The sequence below is a fragment of the Capricornis sumatraensis genome, chromosome X, assembly GCF_032405125.1.
Source record: "Capricornis sumatraensis isolate serow.1 chromosome X, serow.2, whole genome shotgun sequence".
In the NCBI taxonomy this organism is placed as follows: domain Eukaryota; kingdom Metazoa; phylum Chordata; class Mammalia; order Artiodactyla; family Bovidae; genus Capricornis; species Capricornis sumatraensis.
This window is the reverse complement of record NC_091092.1, coordinates 78,291,776-78,308,400: the sequence shown is the minus strand read 5'-3', so window position 1 is coordinate 78,308,400 and position 16,625 is coordinate 78,291,776. Positions and strand designations below refer to the sequence as shown.

Genomic DNA, 16,625 nt, shown 5'->3' with positions numbered 1-16,625 from the left:
TATTCTAAAAATTTCTTTCAGCTTAACTTCAGGTTGCATACAGGTGAAATGTGTTCTCAATGCATAAAAATCACAATGGATAGCAGCAAAGGACTTGGGGGGGGGCATAGATTAAGGAGAATCTGATAATTTACATTGTCATTATTTTGCATATGATAAAAGACAACTCACACTTCTCAAACCTTTTGGTTCTTTTTAAAGAACCAAAAATGAACTCAAGACATGTTGGCAATACTTCCTCACCCCTAAACAAATTGGCTTTTCTTTTCACTTTAATTTTGAACAGTTATGGCAGTGAAAGATTTTGATAGTAATGTAAGTTTATAAACTATAGTCCAGTCTCATTTCTGGAACCCGAAGTGCAAGATGGAGGGTTCTCCTAATCTTTCAATAATTCTTCATTTTGTTTGGCAAAAGCAGTTTATTAAATAAATCTATTCTGATATGCTGACATATAAAAAAACAGCACAGGTGTGGCAAAGAATGCACCTGCAGGAATCTTGATACTTGATTGGTCAGTCTGACAGGGTAAACTGCATATCCAGGTAACGGAGACCTTGAATAACAAAAAGCTCTATTTTCCCAGTTTCTGGCTGAATGTTTAATTAGATCAGCAAATTGTCCATCATATCTGGTTGTTCATAAAAGCAAAACCTAACATTTGAGCGCTCAATTCTAGTGTAAAGTGTTTTACTATGGGAGTGATAGCTGGAGCTTAAAAGATAACGGTCATCAGAACTAGCTGGAGCAAGAAAAGAACCATCTGGCATTTTTGCTAGATTTCCTTCCTTCTCCCAGCATGTGATTGGTCCCCAGCACTATCCTTATTTCGCAAGTTTTTTCAACTCCTCTGTAAAGCTTCTCACAACCATAAGACCACTACTTTCCATTGAGTCATAACTCTTGCAACCACAGGAGCAGAGTCAGGATCAAAATTCATATGATAGCACACATACTTTCAAACACATGGACATCTGTGCTGGTAAGTCCAGCGATGTTCATTTGGATTTGATTATTCTGTAATGGTGAGTGTGGAGGGACATCATCATGACTCACTCTTGGGCTTTGCAACGTGACACCTGTGGTGTCAATGAACAAGCTATACATAGACGGATCCACAAAGTTCTCTAGGGCAACGACTAGGTCCTTGTCTTCTGGATTTTCATTTTGGGAGAAAGAGTTCTCTCTGGATTGAGAAGGAACTGCAGAAACTTTCATGGGAGAACTATCCAGACAATAGCTAGGCTATCCTTCCAAAGCATACATTACCTCATTTCTAGGCACAAAATATCAAACGCAGTATTTTTTAAAATAATTTATTTATTTTTGGTTGTGCTGGGTTTTCATTGCTGCCAAGAGGGCTTTCTCTAGTCGTGGCAAGTAGGGACTGTAGGGTAAGGGAGTCAGTGAAAGCGAGGTTCGGAGAAAGAACAAGACGGGCACTTTACAGGAACAGATCACCTTTAATGAGGTGAGAAGGGGCAGTAGTCAGATTAGTGAGCTGCTGCACTAACCCAAGAAAAGAGTAAGTATATATATAGGCATATATGTGGAAATCTACTGTCTTAAGGGGGCCTGTTCTTCTCCAAGGTTGTTCAGAATAGTTCTCTCTTAAACGGCTGGGGCAAGGCATTTGGAGATCTGCCAGAGGCTGGGACAGGCTGGGAGCTGGGCGTAATCAACCTGAACGTCCATTTTTTTTCTTCCAGTGAGAGAGTTCTTTGTTTTGCATGGAATGGTGGGGAGGACCCGGAGGGGATTTTGAGCCTTTTCTTCACGGACCACCCTCCACTGTGGTGCCCCGGGTTCTCAACGCTCTCTAGTTGAGGAGCACAGGGCTCTAAGCGCATCTGCTCAGTTGCTCGGAGGCATGTGACATCTTCCTATATCAGGGATCAAACTTGTATCCCCTGCACTGGCAGGCAAATTCCTAGCCCCTATACCAGGAGGGAAGTCCCAAGGGCAGCCTTGAGGCATAAGTCCAATAACTACAGGTTCATTGAGGGAAGATGCAAATCTCCATTCTGAGATTCTAAACTCCTCAATTATTTTGTTCTCAGCACAGTTTCAGTCTGAAGACTGAAAATATTTTCAGACATCATTCTGTGTTGGATCTGGATTGGAAGAATGAACCAAGACTTTGAATCTTACTTCCTCCATTTTGATACAGGCCTCCTCAAGAGTTTGCTGGTCAAGAGGCTAAGGGGTATGACTATAGTGATGATTGCCAAGGGAAGTGGACCTTATTGATCTTTCAGAAGTCACATCTTTAAAAACGACTGGTGCTGAGGAGAGGACACTGCATCCTCATCTGGCAGAGCTCCCAGAGGGTGCGATCCTCTTGCCTTTCTGCTTTTGTTCTGCAGAAAGCCACCTTTAAGGTACCCATTAGGCTTTCACTCTTTGATCTATTTTGTTCTTTTTCATCTTCCCTGTTGATATCCCAGGTGGCCATGTCTTTACCATAGCAGCTACCAAATAAGGAATCATGTTTTCCAAACTCACTGGCTAGTGATGGTTGCTGTGCTACCATGAAATCAGTTTCATCCTTTTATTCGGGTTCAACGATTTCCGGAAGGTTTTTAAACAAATTTTCTTTGTTATGACTGGTTAGCTAATCCGGGGCGGGTGGAGGTCGATCTCTCTCTGGAACAGTATCCGCAAACATCTGATGAGCCTGCGGTGCTACATCTGTGTATTCTTCCAGCTTCATTGAACCATTTGGTGGCGGCGGCCAGAGCGTGTCTCAGGATCCCTCACCGAGCGCTGGTGCAACTGCTGCAAAATATGTATTTGTTTCAAGCCGCTAAGTTGGTGGTAATTTGTGAGACAGTAGCAGAAAACTAATACACCATTAGCGGTGTTATTAAGGTGGCAAAGTTTGGGGTTGCGGTGGAAGAAGCATCTGGTTTGTTTTAGATGATTCTGAATTTTGAATTGCTACCCATAAAAGGGAGAAAACAAAACAAAACATTAAACAGAAATCGGTGTGAAAGAGAACACACAAAAGCACCCCCTTCAACACCTAGGTCAGGCCTTCTTTGTCACCCTTCTCCAGCCTGAAGTGACTGTTCCCTTCTCAGATATTTACAGACACTGATGTATTTTATCACCTTTATAATGCTCTTCTTTTTTATGCTCTAGTGGCTTTCTGAGTCTAACTAACTGGGCTTCAATTTCCTTGAGGGCAAAGATCTTCTTGTTGATTTTTGCATCTCCCACAGTGCCTTGCACAGACTCTAGTAAATGTTACTTGATTGGCCAAAGAAGATGGTTTTATCTGGTAAGTCCTTCAAACTAAACCCTCCAGGTGCTACTCCTGGAAAGCACCTGGAGGGGGTTCTTGAGATTCCAACAGGGTGTGTGTGGGGGGTGTTTCCTTATTGATTCACAGTGAGCCCCACCACCCAGCTTTTCCCAGCAGCATCCCTTGATTCCTCTCTCAGGAGAAGGAAACTTAGACACAAGTATGGATGGGCCAAATAGCTGGCCCAGCTGGCAACATAACCTGGCATTGAAGAATTTTACTTAATTAGCTAAGCACCCTCTACTCAGGAAGGCCTAAACATCTGCCAGTGGAATTTGAGAAGTCTGTTATAAAAGTTGAAAAGCTGATTTTATTCACCACAGATCAAACACTTGCAGTGAGGGGTGGGGCACCGGGGTGAGTGGGGTGGGGGGAAGGTTTTACCAGTTAAATTAAGAGAAGAAGCTGGTGCCCAATTTCCAGGAGAGTTTGTGCAGTGAACTTTTTCACTGCACCTGACTTTTAATTATGGATGTAATAGAAGAAATTATCAACATTACAAATTTCTTCTGCACTCATATCCATAATTAACAGTATGTGAACTGTCTCAAATAAAATTTGAGGACCTAAGTTTTTTTAAAAAATAAGAGTGGTCAGATGACTAGGTAGTAGAAACATTTTGAATAAACTCACGGACTTGTTGTCTTAGATCAAGGACTATTTTTTGGGAAATAAAAAGGCTCTGAGAGCCCCAGCTTCTTGCCTTCATTGGTTTGTAATTTCTTGCTAAAGTGGCAAGCTACTTTAATCCTTTCTGGAACAAGAGATGCAATAAAAATTAATACCAAATGTGACAAAACGTCTGAACAGTGGACTTGAAACTGCAGGAGGATCATAAAGAACTGATTTGTTCGAGGAAGCGAAGCAGTTTAGTCTCTAGATGTGTGGTTTAGGTAGATGGCAAATGAATCAATTTATCATTGTTGAGCTGCCTTGAGTTAAATGGTATCACTGATTGTAACAATTCACAAAGCAATGTGGTGGAAATGAAGTCAACTCGGAAGGGTCATGGATTTTGAAGAATATGAATCTTTAACATTTTTATGGCTGCTGCCTTTGCAGTGCAAACTGTCAGCATGTCCCTGAGTTGTGAAGCATTTGCCATAATACTGTGGGCAAAATTATCGTGAACACCAAGAGGATTTGGAACTTTCGGGCTATATGGCCAAAATCTGAGATGCTTGGGTTCATTTGGCCCTGAGAAACTCAATCCTTGTAATCAAAGTGCTTAAACCAATGGCTGGAATCAGAACTAAGACGTGTTCAAATTGGAACTCTCTTTTGAATTCTAGACTTTGAAATATGACCATTTAAATTTACTTGCTCAGAATTGATTCATCATCTTTCAACTATACGAATGAAGTTGATGAAACTTGTATACGCCTTTGGCATTCCTATTAAAATCTATGCTCTTTGCTAGGTAGTAGACTATACCATGGAGAAGGCAATGGCACCCCACTCCAGTACTCTTGCCTGGAAAATCCCATGGACGGAGGAGCCTGGTGGGATGCAGTCCACGGGTTCGCTGGGAGTCGGACACGACTGAGCAACTTCACTTTCACTTTTCATTTTCGTGCATTGGAGAAGGAAAAGGCAACCCACTCCAGTGTTCTTGCCTGGAGAATCCCAGGGACGGGGGAGCGTGGTGGGCTGCCGTCTATGGGGTCGCACGGAGTCGGACACGACTGAAGCGACTTAGCAGCAGCAGCAGCAGACTATACCACTGGCAAAAGTATCATTCAAGTGTATAGTTTCTTTTAAACCATCCGCTTCGCTAGTAAAAAAAACTTGGTGGCTCCTGTCCCAGACAGTGCCCTAACAGCCAGTCGGGCTGACACGGCTGCTCGCATGCGCTCTAGACATAATCGTGTTTGTCGCAATGGGCCCTGCGCGGAAGGTTACATAGGAGCGATTGACTTTGATTATAGTCATTTTGTTGGTAGCACTGGTTACCGCGCTACTTCCGCGCTGGTACTTGATTGTAACAGAAAGTAGTTCCGGTCCGTGTTGTTTCGGCCGAGGAGCCGTCGCCGCCATTTCAAGACCGTGAGAGGTAGATGGCCAACCAGAGTTCTAGGGTTCGAAAGCTGTAACTGTTGCTGCTGCTTAAGCCTGCCAAAGCACTGGTACGGCTGCTGCCCTCGTGCTCCTACCTCTAGAAACATTATTGCCAGTAGTGGCGGCTGCAGGATTCAATCACCCCCTTCTTGCACTCGCTCTAGAAGCTCCAGATGGCGTCTTCCGTGGGCAACGTGGCCGACAGCACAGGTACCGGTGTCTGTTCTACTTTGGCAGACGCCCCCTTGGGGTCTCGCGCCGTCCTCTGCCTCTCATCACTCCCTCCCCTCTGGCCATCCCCATTGCATCAGTGGCATCGCTAAGCTTTTCGGCGTCTAGCGGCATCTGATCTGGGTATTCTGCTGTCGTCCGTTCCTAAAACATTTTCTCTCGCTTGCTTGCTTTTTGCTTCCTTTCTTGCTTTGTAATCCTATACATTTTCTAGTCTTCTGCTCTCGGGATCCTTCTACACCTGCGCGCTTAGACTGTCTCAGAATGGACTGCATTGGAATCCCTGCCCTTCTCGCTGCCTTTCATTCTCCTTCGCAGTCGTTTTCTCCCCAGTTCAGCTCACCGCCCCCTTCTCTTCCCCCTCCACCCCGCTCCCTTTAGCCCGATTTGGTGGTCCTCTGTCAATGTAGGGCGGAGGTGCCGTTCCAATGAAATCGTATCTTCGCTTTGCATCACCCCAAGGACGAGCGCAAGCTCCTGGGTGCGCTCCGAGTAACCTCTCCAGCAGGGGATTTTGAGCAGCACCGCGCCTGGCAGCGCCTGTGTGCTGTGCCTTGGGTTGAGCGGCCCCGGTTTCGATTGGAAATTTCCAGGGGTTCCTTTTGCCATCGCCCAATTCCACTCGCTGCCCCCAGCCTGGATTTCCCACCCTGTCCTCCTCCCTCCGCTCCCGCGGGGAGCCACACCCTTTCCTTCGCGTGGTTGCCAGCCCTGCGGTCCGTTTCCTACCCTCGGGGAGAAACCACTCTAGTGCGGGGGCTTCGGCGTTGACCATCCTGCCCGCCCCATTCTCGCTTTGTGTTACTTTGTCCTTGTATTCCTCCGCCGCCGTCTCTGGGTCTTCCATCCCCATTCTTTAGCCCGGTATTTCTTTATTCATAGGGGGTATATTTTTTTGAGTTTTCATCCCTGCTTGAAGAGTTTGTAAAGCAACTGGAGTGTAGCTGCACAAGTGCAAGGCGGTTGCCCTTTTAGACAATTAGTCTGAGAGCATTTAGTACTAAAAATAAGAAAACTCCAAATTATAGGAGTGTCCTTCAGCTGCCTTTCCGTATTGAGGCTATTTGGGGCGGGAGGGAGGGGGGATTGGGCTGCGGTTCTAAGGTTTCCCACGAGGTTATTTTTTTGTTGGTTTCTCAGTTGAGATATGTCAAGGGTTTTATTGTTCTTGGACATTGTGCACTAAGAGATGAATCTTCAATTGTATCTTATATTTGACTGTAGGTAGTGAGATTGGTAGTGTTCCCCTCTCGCTCAGGGATTTTTTTTTTAAGATTTAAGAGTCTGTCCTAGATTCTCTTGTTCTAGCTTGCCCTTTTCTTTATTTTTTGGCCGCACCATGCGGCTTGCGGGATCTTAGTTCCCCGGACCAGGCATGGAACCTGTGCCCCCTGCATTGGGAGCGCATAGTCTTAACCGCTGGACTACCAATGAAGCCCCTGCTTGCCCTTTTCTGCCTGTTATTTTATTTGAGAAAGTTGTCATTTCTAGTGTTAAAATAGCAGATAGGCGGCTTTTGAAAAGTTGATAAAGTATGGGTTAAAAATAAAGAGCAAGGAAGGGAGTTCTAGAGACTTGTTGAAAATAGATACGGTGAATAGTGAAGTCGCTCAGTCGTGTCCGACTCTTTGCGACCCCGTGGACTGTAGCCTATCAGGCTCCTCCGTCCATGGGATTTTCCAGGCAAGAGTGCTGGAGTGGATTGCCATTTCCTTCTCCAGGGGATCTTCCCGACCCAGGAATCGAACCCGGGTCTCCCTCATTGCAGGCAGACACTTTACCGTCTGAGCCACCAGGGAAGCCCCAAAATAAATGGGACCGAATTGAACAGAAGCAGAGTGAGCTGGGGAACAATAGCAGTCTGGAATTCTCCAGGCCAGAATACTGGAGTGGGTAGCCTTTCCCTTCTCCAGGGGATCTTCTCAACCCAGGGATCGAACCCAGGTTCCCCACATTGCAGGCAGATTCTTTACCAGCTGAGCCACAAGGGAAGCCCATAAGAGGTATAACCGTCCACAAATGTGGATGCAGGTCTCTCTGCTCTTAACGTTAGTGGTCAGCTAGCTGTGCCTTGTTAGGAAATTTACTTTCCTGAGTATACAGTTCATTTGCCAGGTCTAATGATTGAGGGTCTAGGCTCAATATTAGCTTCTCACTTGGAGCTTGGTAGAATTTAAGTATTTAATTTGTAGAAAGTTTCTTACTCTGTCTCGTGGAAGTACTGTGGTCAAATTCCCAAGTAATGTATCATTGTTAAAGTATTTACACTTGAGACTTAGGCAGCTTGTTGTTGTTTTCCATCTCTGGGCTTTAGCTGTATATTCTTTAACTTTTTGTATCTGAACAAAGTTACACACAGCAAAGTACATTCATTTATTATTAATTTAGTTGCACTTTATTGAATGGTTTTATATTTTAGCATTTCTCCATTCTTTAAAAAATTCATTGCAGTTGTAGGTAACTGCTTAGTTTATATAGGGTTGTTTGCAGTGTTTTAGTCCTTTTAGTCAGTATCAGAGCTCTTTAGAAAATGCTAGTGTTAAACCATCGTGGGTGGGATTTAGCTAATTTGGTCTCAGTGTGAGTTTGGAATGGTTACAGGAGCAATATAATATAATCTTGGATTTTGATTTAAAATGTTTGACCCCTTTAAATATTTTGGCTCTTGACAGATGAATTCATCTTGTTTATCAGCTGTTTTAAAAATAGCACCTTGACTTTTAGTTTTTTCCCCTTATGCCTGTTTCTAGTGTCACCCTTAAAATAATTTAAAAATTAAGTTGTGAAATAATACAAAAGCATGAATATAATTTGAAGAGTTAACCACACATCTGGTGTCCCCACCCAGGTTAAGAGGTAGATTGTTACCAGTACCCCCCCCCCAATCCAACCTAAAACATGGGACAAAGTATTAAGTTTCCCAGTAGGTTATTCTGACATTATTACATCTATGTGACCTCGCAAATCACATGTTTTATATTTCGTTTCTCTATGTTAACTGAAGTATAAGGAATAATGTTTAGTAGTGAATCTTTAGATGCTACATCTGATTTGTAATTTAAAATACGAAGTATTTTTGGTCGTAAAATATAATCTCATTTGGAAGTAAATATTTCTGTCTAGGCGGGAATTCTAAAAATGCCAATTCTGCACCTGATGTTAACTTGGGGGTGTCGATAATGTGCAGAACATTCTAGTGCTTTACATAGTTTCAAGCGTTTTCATCTTTAAGTTTAATATACCATATTTTTACATTTTTTTGTTTGCATTTCTAACTTTTTGTTTTCCCCCCTCCTTTCCTCAAATGTTTTGATGATTCTCCAGAACCAACGAAACGTATGCTTTCCTTCCAAGGGTTAGCTGAGTTGGCACATCGTGAATATCAGGCAGGAGATTTTGAGGCAGCTGAGAGACACTGCATGCAGCTCTGGAGACAAGAGCCAGACAATACTGGTGTGCTTTTATTACTTTCATCTATACACTTCCAGTGTCGAAGGCTGGACAGGTAGGAGATGTGGGGGTGATGCTGGTGATTGCTGCCTCTGAGTGCTGAGCTTGAAAAATGTTACTTAAATATCTGAACTTGAAATTTTTCCAGTTCTGGGTTTCACCTGGAGCCACCAACGCACATCTGCTCTCTTGCCCACTTGTGATAGGCCCAGCTGCCAGTTTTCTTCCCTTCTTTTGTGGTGGTGGTTGTATTATTGGTATAACTAGGAACCTTTTCTAGATTTTTCCACCTACGTCGGCTGCTTTTTTAGACCTCTTTTTCAGGTAATAAATTATTCTTGGTCTACATCTGAGCATCCAGTCTCACCTTTGTAAGATGTGTCACCTTGAGGGACAGAAGTGTTCAGAGATAATAGTGTATATGTTGCGGTAGGAGGTGCATATGTAGTTCAAGTTGCAAATGCCATCATTAAATCATTATGATGTACTACTTTTAGCTAATCAGTTGAATTAATCAAAAGGGAAGAATTTGTGTTCTTGGCCTTTTAATAAATTGTCACTGGCTTATTTAGACATTTAAAGATGTGCATCATTGAATTTTATCAGCAAATGGAAAATGAGACTCATGCACATAGCATTTTCATTCTTGATCTTATTGATCATTGTTTACAATGAGGCAGTTTGGTAATGAGACTAGTTAAGAATTTTCTCTCTCAAGAAAAAAGTGTTCTAATTTGAACTCCGAATGCCTCCACGTCTGAAAAACTTTGATTTCCACAATTTTTCCTTCTATGAGCTAGTTAAAAGATAATATATTATTATATAATGATCATTACACAGGATCTTCAAAAACTGTTGCATAAGGGCCATACCTTCTTTCTGTAACATGCATACCCATGCATCAACACTTTTCCCCTTTTCCAGATCTGCCCACTTTAGTACTCTGGCAATTAAACAGAACCCCCTTCTGGCAGAAGCCTATTCAAATTTGGGGAATGTGTACAAGGAAAGAGGGCAGTTGCAGGAAGCAATTGAGCATTACCGGCATGCATTGCGTCTCAAACCAGATTTCATCGATGGTTATATTAACCTGGCAGCTGCTTTGGTAGCAGCAGGCGACATGGAAGGGGCAGTACAAGCTTACGTCTCTGCTCTTCAGTACAATCCTGTAAGTATAATTTTAATGGTTATTGTTTTCCTTTCACAAAAGCCTAGAAAGAAGCATAGTTTGATACTTTAGACACTAAAATAGGTTTTTTTGCATGGAATAAAGTCAAGAGTTTGGAAATGTTTAGTTTACTTAAAATGATGAAATTGCTTTGACCCAGACCTGTGTTGTCGTCTTTAAAAAATTCATTTTATCTAGCAAGTTATTAGCATAAAAATTACCTTATTGCACGAGAGTCTTACATCTATTTTTAGAATGCCTGTAAAAGTACAGAACACATGATATTGTTTCTTTGGGCTCTTTTGATTAAATTTGGATAATTTCTGCTATAATGTATTCACAACAGGTAATTGATTTTCAAGGAATAGTGGTAGCAGGGCCTTAATCTGTAATATAGACTAGTTAAAATGAGATGTCAATATATGGATCCATAACATGAAAACTAGGCTGCAAATTTTTTCCCTCAATATCCTATTCTCTCTTCCTTCAACATAATTAGAAGTGGTAAAATAGAGGTAATAGTATGCACACAAGGCTTTTGGTTAGTCCTTAAAATTTTTTTTTAATCTAAATTGCAGATGTTTTCTGGGAAGCAAGTGAGGCCCAGTTGGCGGACACATTCAGTGTGTTAGGGTCTCTGAAAGGTACAACAGAAAAAGTAAGACTTGCCCTTAGAACTTTTGATGTAGTTAAGGAAATAAGATAAGACATAAATTTAAGAGGAAAGTGATAGAGAGATTATAGGTTCCAGAAAAAAATTCAGGGATATGTTTCTAAGCTATGTCGTCAACTTTTAGCTTTGCAGCAACCCAGGAAGTGGTTAATAGTTAACTGTTATGGCTACCATTTATTTAAAAGTCTACTGTATACTCAGACACTGTGCCAGTCAGACATTGGTCTTTCTTAATGCTCACAATGATCTTTCAAAGTAGATGGTATTCCAGTTTTATCACTTAAAAGTAATGGAGGGGTTATGTAACTTGGGAGCAAATAGAATGATGAAGTGGATGTTGAAACCTGAGTCTGAATATCTTGAAAGCAAACATTGAAGAGAGGAAGAAAGACAAGATAAAAAGGGGAAGAGGTGCTCAGAGGGCACACATTCCTCAAGATAGCCCTTGAGCACAGTGTGAAAACCATTCTGCTATCCCTTAATCCTTATTTTACAGGTAGGAGACTGAAGCTTAATTTAGTAGTTTATGCAAAGATTTGAAATCACTTTTTATCAGGACATCTATTAACAGTTGGTTTTTTTTTTTTTTGAGTTAATTTTGAGTGTATAATTTTAAACTTTATTTATTGTTTTTTGTATGGATACAATGTATCCTTGGAGGTAGCTGATACTAATTTCTTAGGTATCCTTTTGGAGATACTCAGTGGGTATATATGTAAATTTAAAGGACTTCTTGTAATTTTTATTGCAGTACTATCTAGCTAGTTACAGAAAGTTTTAGGTACCCCTGTATGTGCTGCTGCTGGGGCTTGGACCTTGTTCTTGCCAAGGTTCAGGGCTCACTTGTGCATCTAACTGTGATAGTAAGTTCTTTCCCTTTATTAATTAGGTTGGTCCCATCCTTCACTTGTTAATTGCATAGACATTCATTTGTGTCCTCTTACCTAGCCGTGGGCCCAAACGTCTTGAACTCTGCTCCCCTTTGCTCAGGTTTCCACATGTGTGGCAGAGCAGTCATTGCTGCTGACAGTATACCAAACTGCAGGAGTATGATGAGAAAGAAAAACTAAAGTGGGAGACAAAACCATGCATTTCAGTATCTAACCTGTTAACAGAAAGCTTATCATTGTGCCCTACCAAAGAAGTAAGATAATATGAAAATAAGTCATGGGACTACCCTTGAAGGTATTGAACAGCTCTGCATTCCCTGCTTTTGTTTCTACTAGTGAAAGGTGCTGCTTTATTTCTCTGTCTTTACCAGTGAGAATGAGAAAGAGATTGTGCCTACTGCCTTGATTTCACCTAAATATATCGTAGTGATCATGCTTTAATTCATTTCAGGGTATCTTGTCTTAACTAGATTTAAGAGCTTCCCAATGCACTCTGTGCGTGCTCAGTTGTGTCCGACTCTGTGATACTATGAACAGCCTGGAGGCCACTCAGGCTCCTCTGCCCGTGGAATTTTCCAGGCAAGAATACTGGAGTGGGTTACCATTTCCTCCCTGGGATCTTCCCAACCTAGGGATCGACCTCACATCTCCTGTGTCTTCTGCATTGGCCCGCAGATTCTTTACCACTGTGCCACCTGGGAAGCTCCTAACTAGATTAAAGCTTACTGTCAAATGTCTTTGTCAGTTCAGGACTGACAGAGAAACTTGAGTCTGTCCTTAATTGTGCTTCTGTCGCAGTGCATTGCTGGCCTGAATCAGAGTTGTAGTTGGCCTTCTGTGAGGAATAGTTAAACTCAGGTTATTCTGGTTTTGCTGTAGTGAAAAAGTAAAATGTTATGGCGGTAGTCTTGGCAATGTGTTTTCTCTTTTTCGTTTGTCTCTTTAGGTTAATGGTATGTCAGTTTGGATGTTATTCTCTGACTTGGTTATAGAAATTACTTTTAAGAAGTAGAGCTGTTTCATATTTTTACATTCTGAATTGGCTTCCATAATGTTGGGTGATTTAATAATTTCACTAAAATTTTAGTCCATCGTATTTGAATGTACTATTGCAGCTGGTAATCTTCACATGGTGACTCACTAGAGTTGCTCATACTTGACAATCCCTTTTATGAATTATGTTTAAAATGTTCTTTGTAAAATGGCTGTAACCCTGAGTTGCTATAAGGAGCCCTGTTTCTGATTTTATAGGTTGTACTTCTGTTTTGATTGTGGAAGCATAGCACTGAGATCTGCTGGCATCCTGACCATCAAGTGTTACTGTCTTTTGTTATTTGTTACTGTTGCAAGCCTCACTCATACAGCTAAACTGTAGAAAAACTTATACAGTCATCCGTTGGTATCCATGGGGGATTGGTTCCAGAATCTGTGGGTGCTCAAGCCCTTAGTATATACCTTACCACTTAAATAAAGCGGTGTAGTATAGTTGGCTCTTCATGTCCATGGCTTCCTCACCCAAAGATGCGGAGGGTTGATTGTATTTCTATCCCTCTCTGCTTTGCTTTTTTTTTAAGTTTGCTGTGCATATGTCACATTTAAATATTTGAGTACTTATTGTATGTACAATACTTTGTTAGGAACTGGGGAGATGTGTTGGAGGGGGTTGTGGATTATAGCATGAGCAGGACCTGACCCATAAAGGAAAAAAGTTGTAAGCTCCTCAGATGATTATTATTAGAGTATTAATCATGAGGTTTTCTCGAGTGGATGCTTATAACCTAAGCATTCTGTAGGAAGGTAAATAGCAAGTAGTAACAAGAAGTAAGCATAGTAGAGGAGAGTCAATTGGAAGATTTAGAAAGAATAGAGAGGCTGAGGAGTTTGAATTTAATTTGAGAGGCAATTGAGAACTACTGTAGGCTTTTATCCAGGGAAGGCAATGGCACCCCACTCCAGTACTCTTGCCTGGAAAATCCCATGGGTGGAGGAGCCTGGTAGGCTACAGTCCATGGGGTCACACAGAGTCGGACACGACTGAGAGACTTCACTTTCACTTTTCACTTTCATGTACTGGAGAAGGAAATGGCAACTCACTCCAGTGTTCTTGCCTGGAGAATCCCAGGGACGGGGGAGCCTGGTGGGCTGCTATCTATGGGGTCGCACAGAGTTGGACATGACTGAAGTGACTTAGCAGCAGCAGTAGGCTTTTATCAACCCGATTTTATTTCCCATCTATGTTGGGTGTCGAGGGTGGGAGGCTCTAGGAGGATAGGTGGGAAATAGATGCTATCTTAGGAGGGGTTGTTGTACAGGAAATTCTTACTCATTTCCATCTTACCTTTATTCATACTATTTTCCCTTGTCTACAATGCCCTCCTCTTTTGTCTGTTAAAACCCTACTCATCCTTTAAGGCCCAGCTTTTAGTGTCTCCTTTGAGTTCATTTACTTCTCTAAAATTCTTTACAGTTATGTGGCTGGTTAATATGTATGGGTTTAGTGTTGCATGAACAAAAGTTTGCTATAAGAAACTTACCAGATTAACCATCATTAACATCTGTATCTACTTTGTGTTTAAAAATCAGTTGGTAATTCTGAAACACTGTAGAATAGATAAAAATTATTTTGTGATCCTAACTCTTTGTTGAACTAGATTATTTTTGCAGCATTCCCTGTAATCAGAAATACTGTTAAAAGTTTAAGACTAGAAGCAGCAGAAAAGTAGCTTGTAAAATTTATCCAAGTAGAGTGAAGGCTAGGCTGTCTTGGGGAAATAAAAGTAAAACTCAGAGCAAGGGCTTCCCTGGTGGCTCAGTGGTAAAGAGTCTGCCTGCCAATGCAGGAGACACAAGTTCAATCCCTGATTTGGGAAGATCCCACATGCTGAGGAGCAACTAAAGCCCGTGCACCACACCTATTGAGCCTGTGCTCTAGAGCCTGGCAGCTGCAACTGCTGAGCCCACGTGAGGCAACTACTGAAGCCCGTGCACCTTAGAGCCTGTGCTGCACAAGAGAAGTCACTGCAATGAGAAGCGCATGCACCGCCCCTAGAGAGTAGCCCGTTCTTCACAACTAGAGAAAAACCCGTGCTGCAATGAAGACCCAGCACGGCCAAAGATAAATAAAATTTTAAAAAAGCAATGTTTTACATGGGAAAAAATATGTATGTGTTTGTCTTTCCACATAGATTGTAGGCCCTTTGAAGATAAGGATTCTATTATTTCCCCACAGTTTCAGGCATATTGTTGAATAAAGGTTTGCATAAAAGATATTAAGTTGGTGCAAAAGTGTGGTTTTTCCATTGTTGAAATTTGCTGTTTGATATTGGAATACATTCTAAATAAATGTGGTTATGTTATATACATCATTTTAATGCACATTTCTTGCATTAATTTTTTTTTTGGCTAATGACTTGTTAGGTTGGTGAACAAATAATTGTGGTTTCAGACCATGGATTTTAAATCATAACTAGGCTCAAACACATTTTTGTTAATCAAAATAAGAACAATTATAACCAACACATTTTTGCTAACGAGAAATATGTTTATTCCTGTAGCATAAAAATCCGTGCTTTGGGCTTCAATGAACTTTTGGAAAGCATTTTCTGCATTTTGCTGGTCATGAAAGCATTTTTCCTGAAAAAAGTTGTCAAGATGCTTGAAGTGGTAGTCAGTTGGTGAGAGATCAGGTCAATATAGCAGATGAGGCAAAAGTTCGTGGCCCAGTTCGTTCAACTTTTGAAGCATTGGTTGTGCGATGTGTGGTTGGGCGTGGTTGTGGAGAAGAATTGGGGCCTTTTTGTTCACCATTGCTGGCTGCAGGCATTGCAGTTTTCAGTACATCTTATCGATTTGCTGAGCATACTTCTCAGATGTAATGGTTTTGCCAGGATTCAGAAGGCTGTAGTGGCTCAGATGGGCAGCAGACCACAAACAGTGACCATGACCTTTTCTGGTGCAAGTTTCACCTTGCAAAGTGCTTTGGAGCTGCTTCTTGGTCCAGCCACTGAGCTGGTTGTTGCCAGTTGTCCTATAAATTCCACTTTTCAGCACACGTTGCAATCTGATTGAGAAATGGTTTATTGTTGTTGCATAGAATAAGAGAAGACAACACTAAAAAATGACTTTTTTTTTTTTGGTCATCTCATGAGGGACCCACTTAACTGAGCCTTTTCACCTTTCCAATTTGCTTCAAATGCCAAACAACCATAGAATGGTCTACGTTGAGTTCTTCAGCAACTTCTCGTGTAGTTGTAAGAGGATCAGCTTCGATGGTTCTCAGTTGGTCATTGTCACCTTCTGATTGTCGACCACTGTGCTCCTCCTCTTCAAGGCTCTTGTCTCCTTTGTAAAACTTCTTGAACCACCACTGCTCTGTACATTCGTTAGGTGATCTTGGGCCAAATGCATTGTTGATGTAGTGAGTTGTCTCTTCTTTATGACCCATTTTGTAGTTGAGTAAGCAAATTGCTTGAATTTGCTTTTTGTCTAACATCATTTCCTTAGTCTAAAATAAATATAAAATACACAGCAAGTAATAAGTTATTAGCAAAAAACATAAATCAGGAAACACATTAAAATGATGTATAACATAACCAGATTTATTTAAGAATGTATTCCAATATTGAATAGCAAAGTTCAACAATGCAAAGCCACAGTTACTTTTGCACTTGCCTACTACTTGCTGTTTATTTAATATTTATATTTATTATATACTTATAATTATGGAAATGATGTTAGAAAGCAAATTAGAGTGATTTTCTTATTTGAGTTCAAAATGGGTTGTAAAGCAGTGGAGACAACTCAAAACATCAACAAGACATTTGCCCAGAAATACCAGTGCAGTGGTGG

At 41.4% G+C, this 16,625-nt stretch overlaps 1 protein-coding gene and 1 pseudogene across 2 annotated transcripts in view; one reads left to right on the top strand and one right to left on the bottom strand.

Moving 5' to 3' along the window:
• Positions 1–387: 387 nt before the first annotated feature.
• On the bottom strand, positions 388–5,344 carry LOC138071771 (suppressor of cytokine signaling 6-like; annotated as a pseudogene).
• A 65-nt stretch (positions 5,345–5,409) lies between these two features.
• OGT (O-linked N-acetylglucosamine (GlcNAc) transferase) overlaps positions 5,410–16,625 on the top strand; it is a 40,741-nt gene continuing 29,525 nt past the window's right edge. Inside the window, exons 1-3 of one of the 2 annotated variants that reach the window (XM_068961900.1) lie at positions 5,410–5,575; positions 8,951–9,101; positions 9,971–10,214. In XM_068961900.1, coding sequence (XP_068818001.1) covers positions 5,539–5,575; positions 8,951–9,101; positions 9,971–10,214 — 432 coding nt within the window. In that variant the 5' untranslated portion in view covers positions 5,410–5,538. Of the gene's footprint in view, positions 5,576–8,920; positions 9,102–9,970; positions 10,215–16,625 lie in introns of both variants that reach the window. The other variant, XM_068961899.1, reaches the window with a different exon arrangement.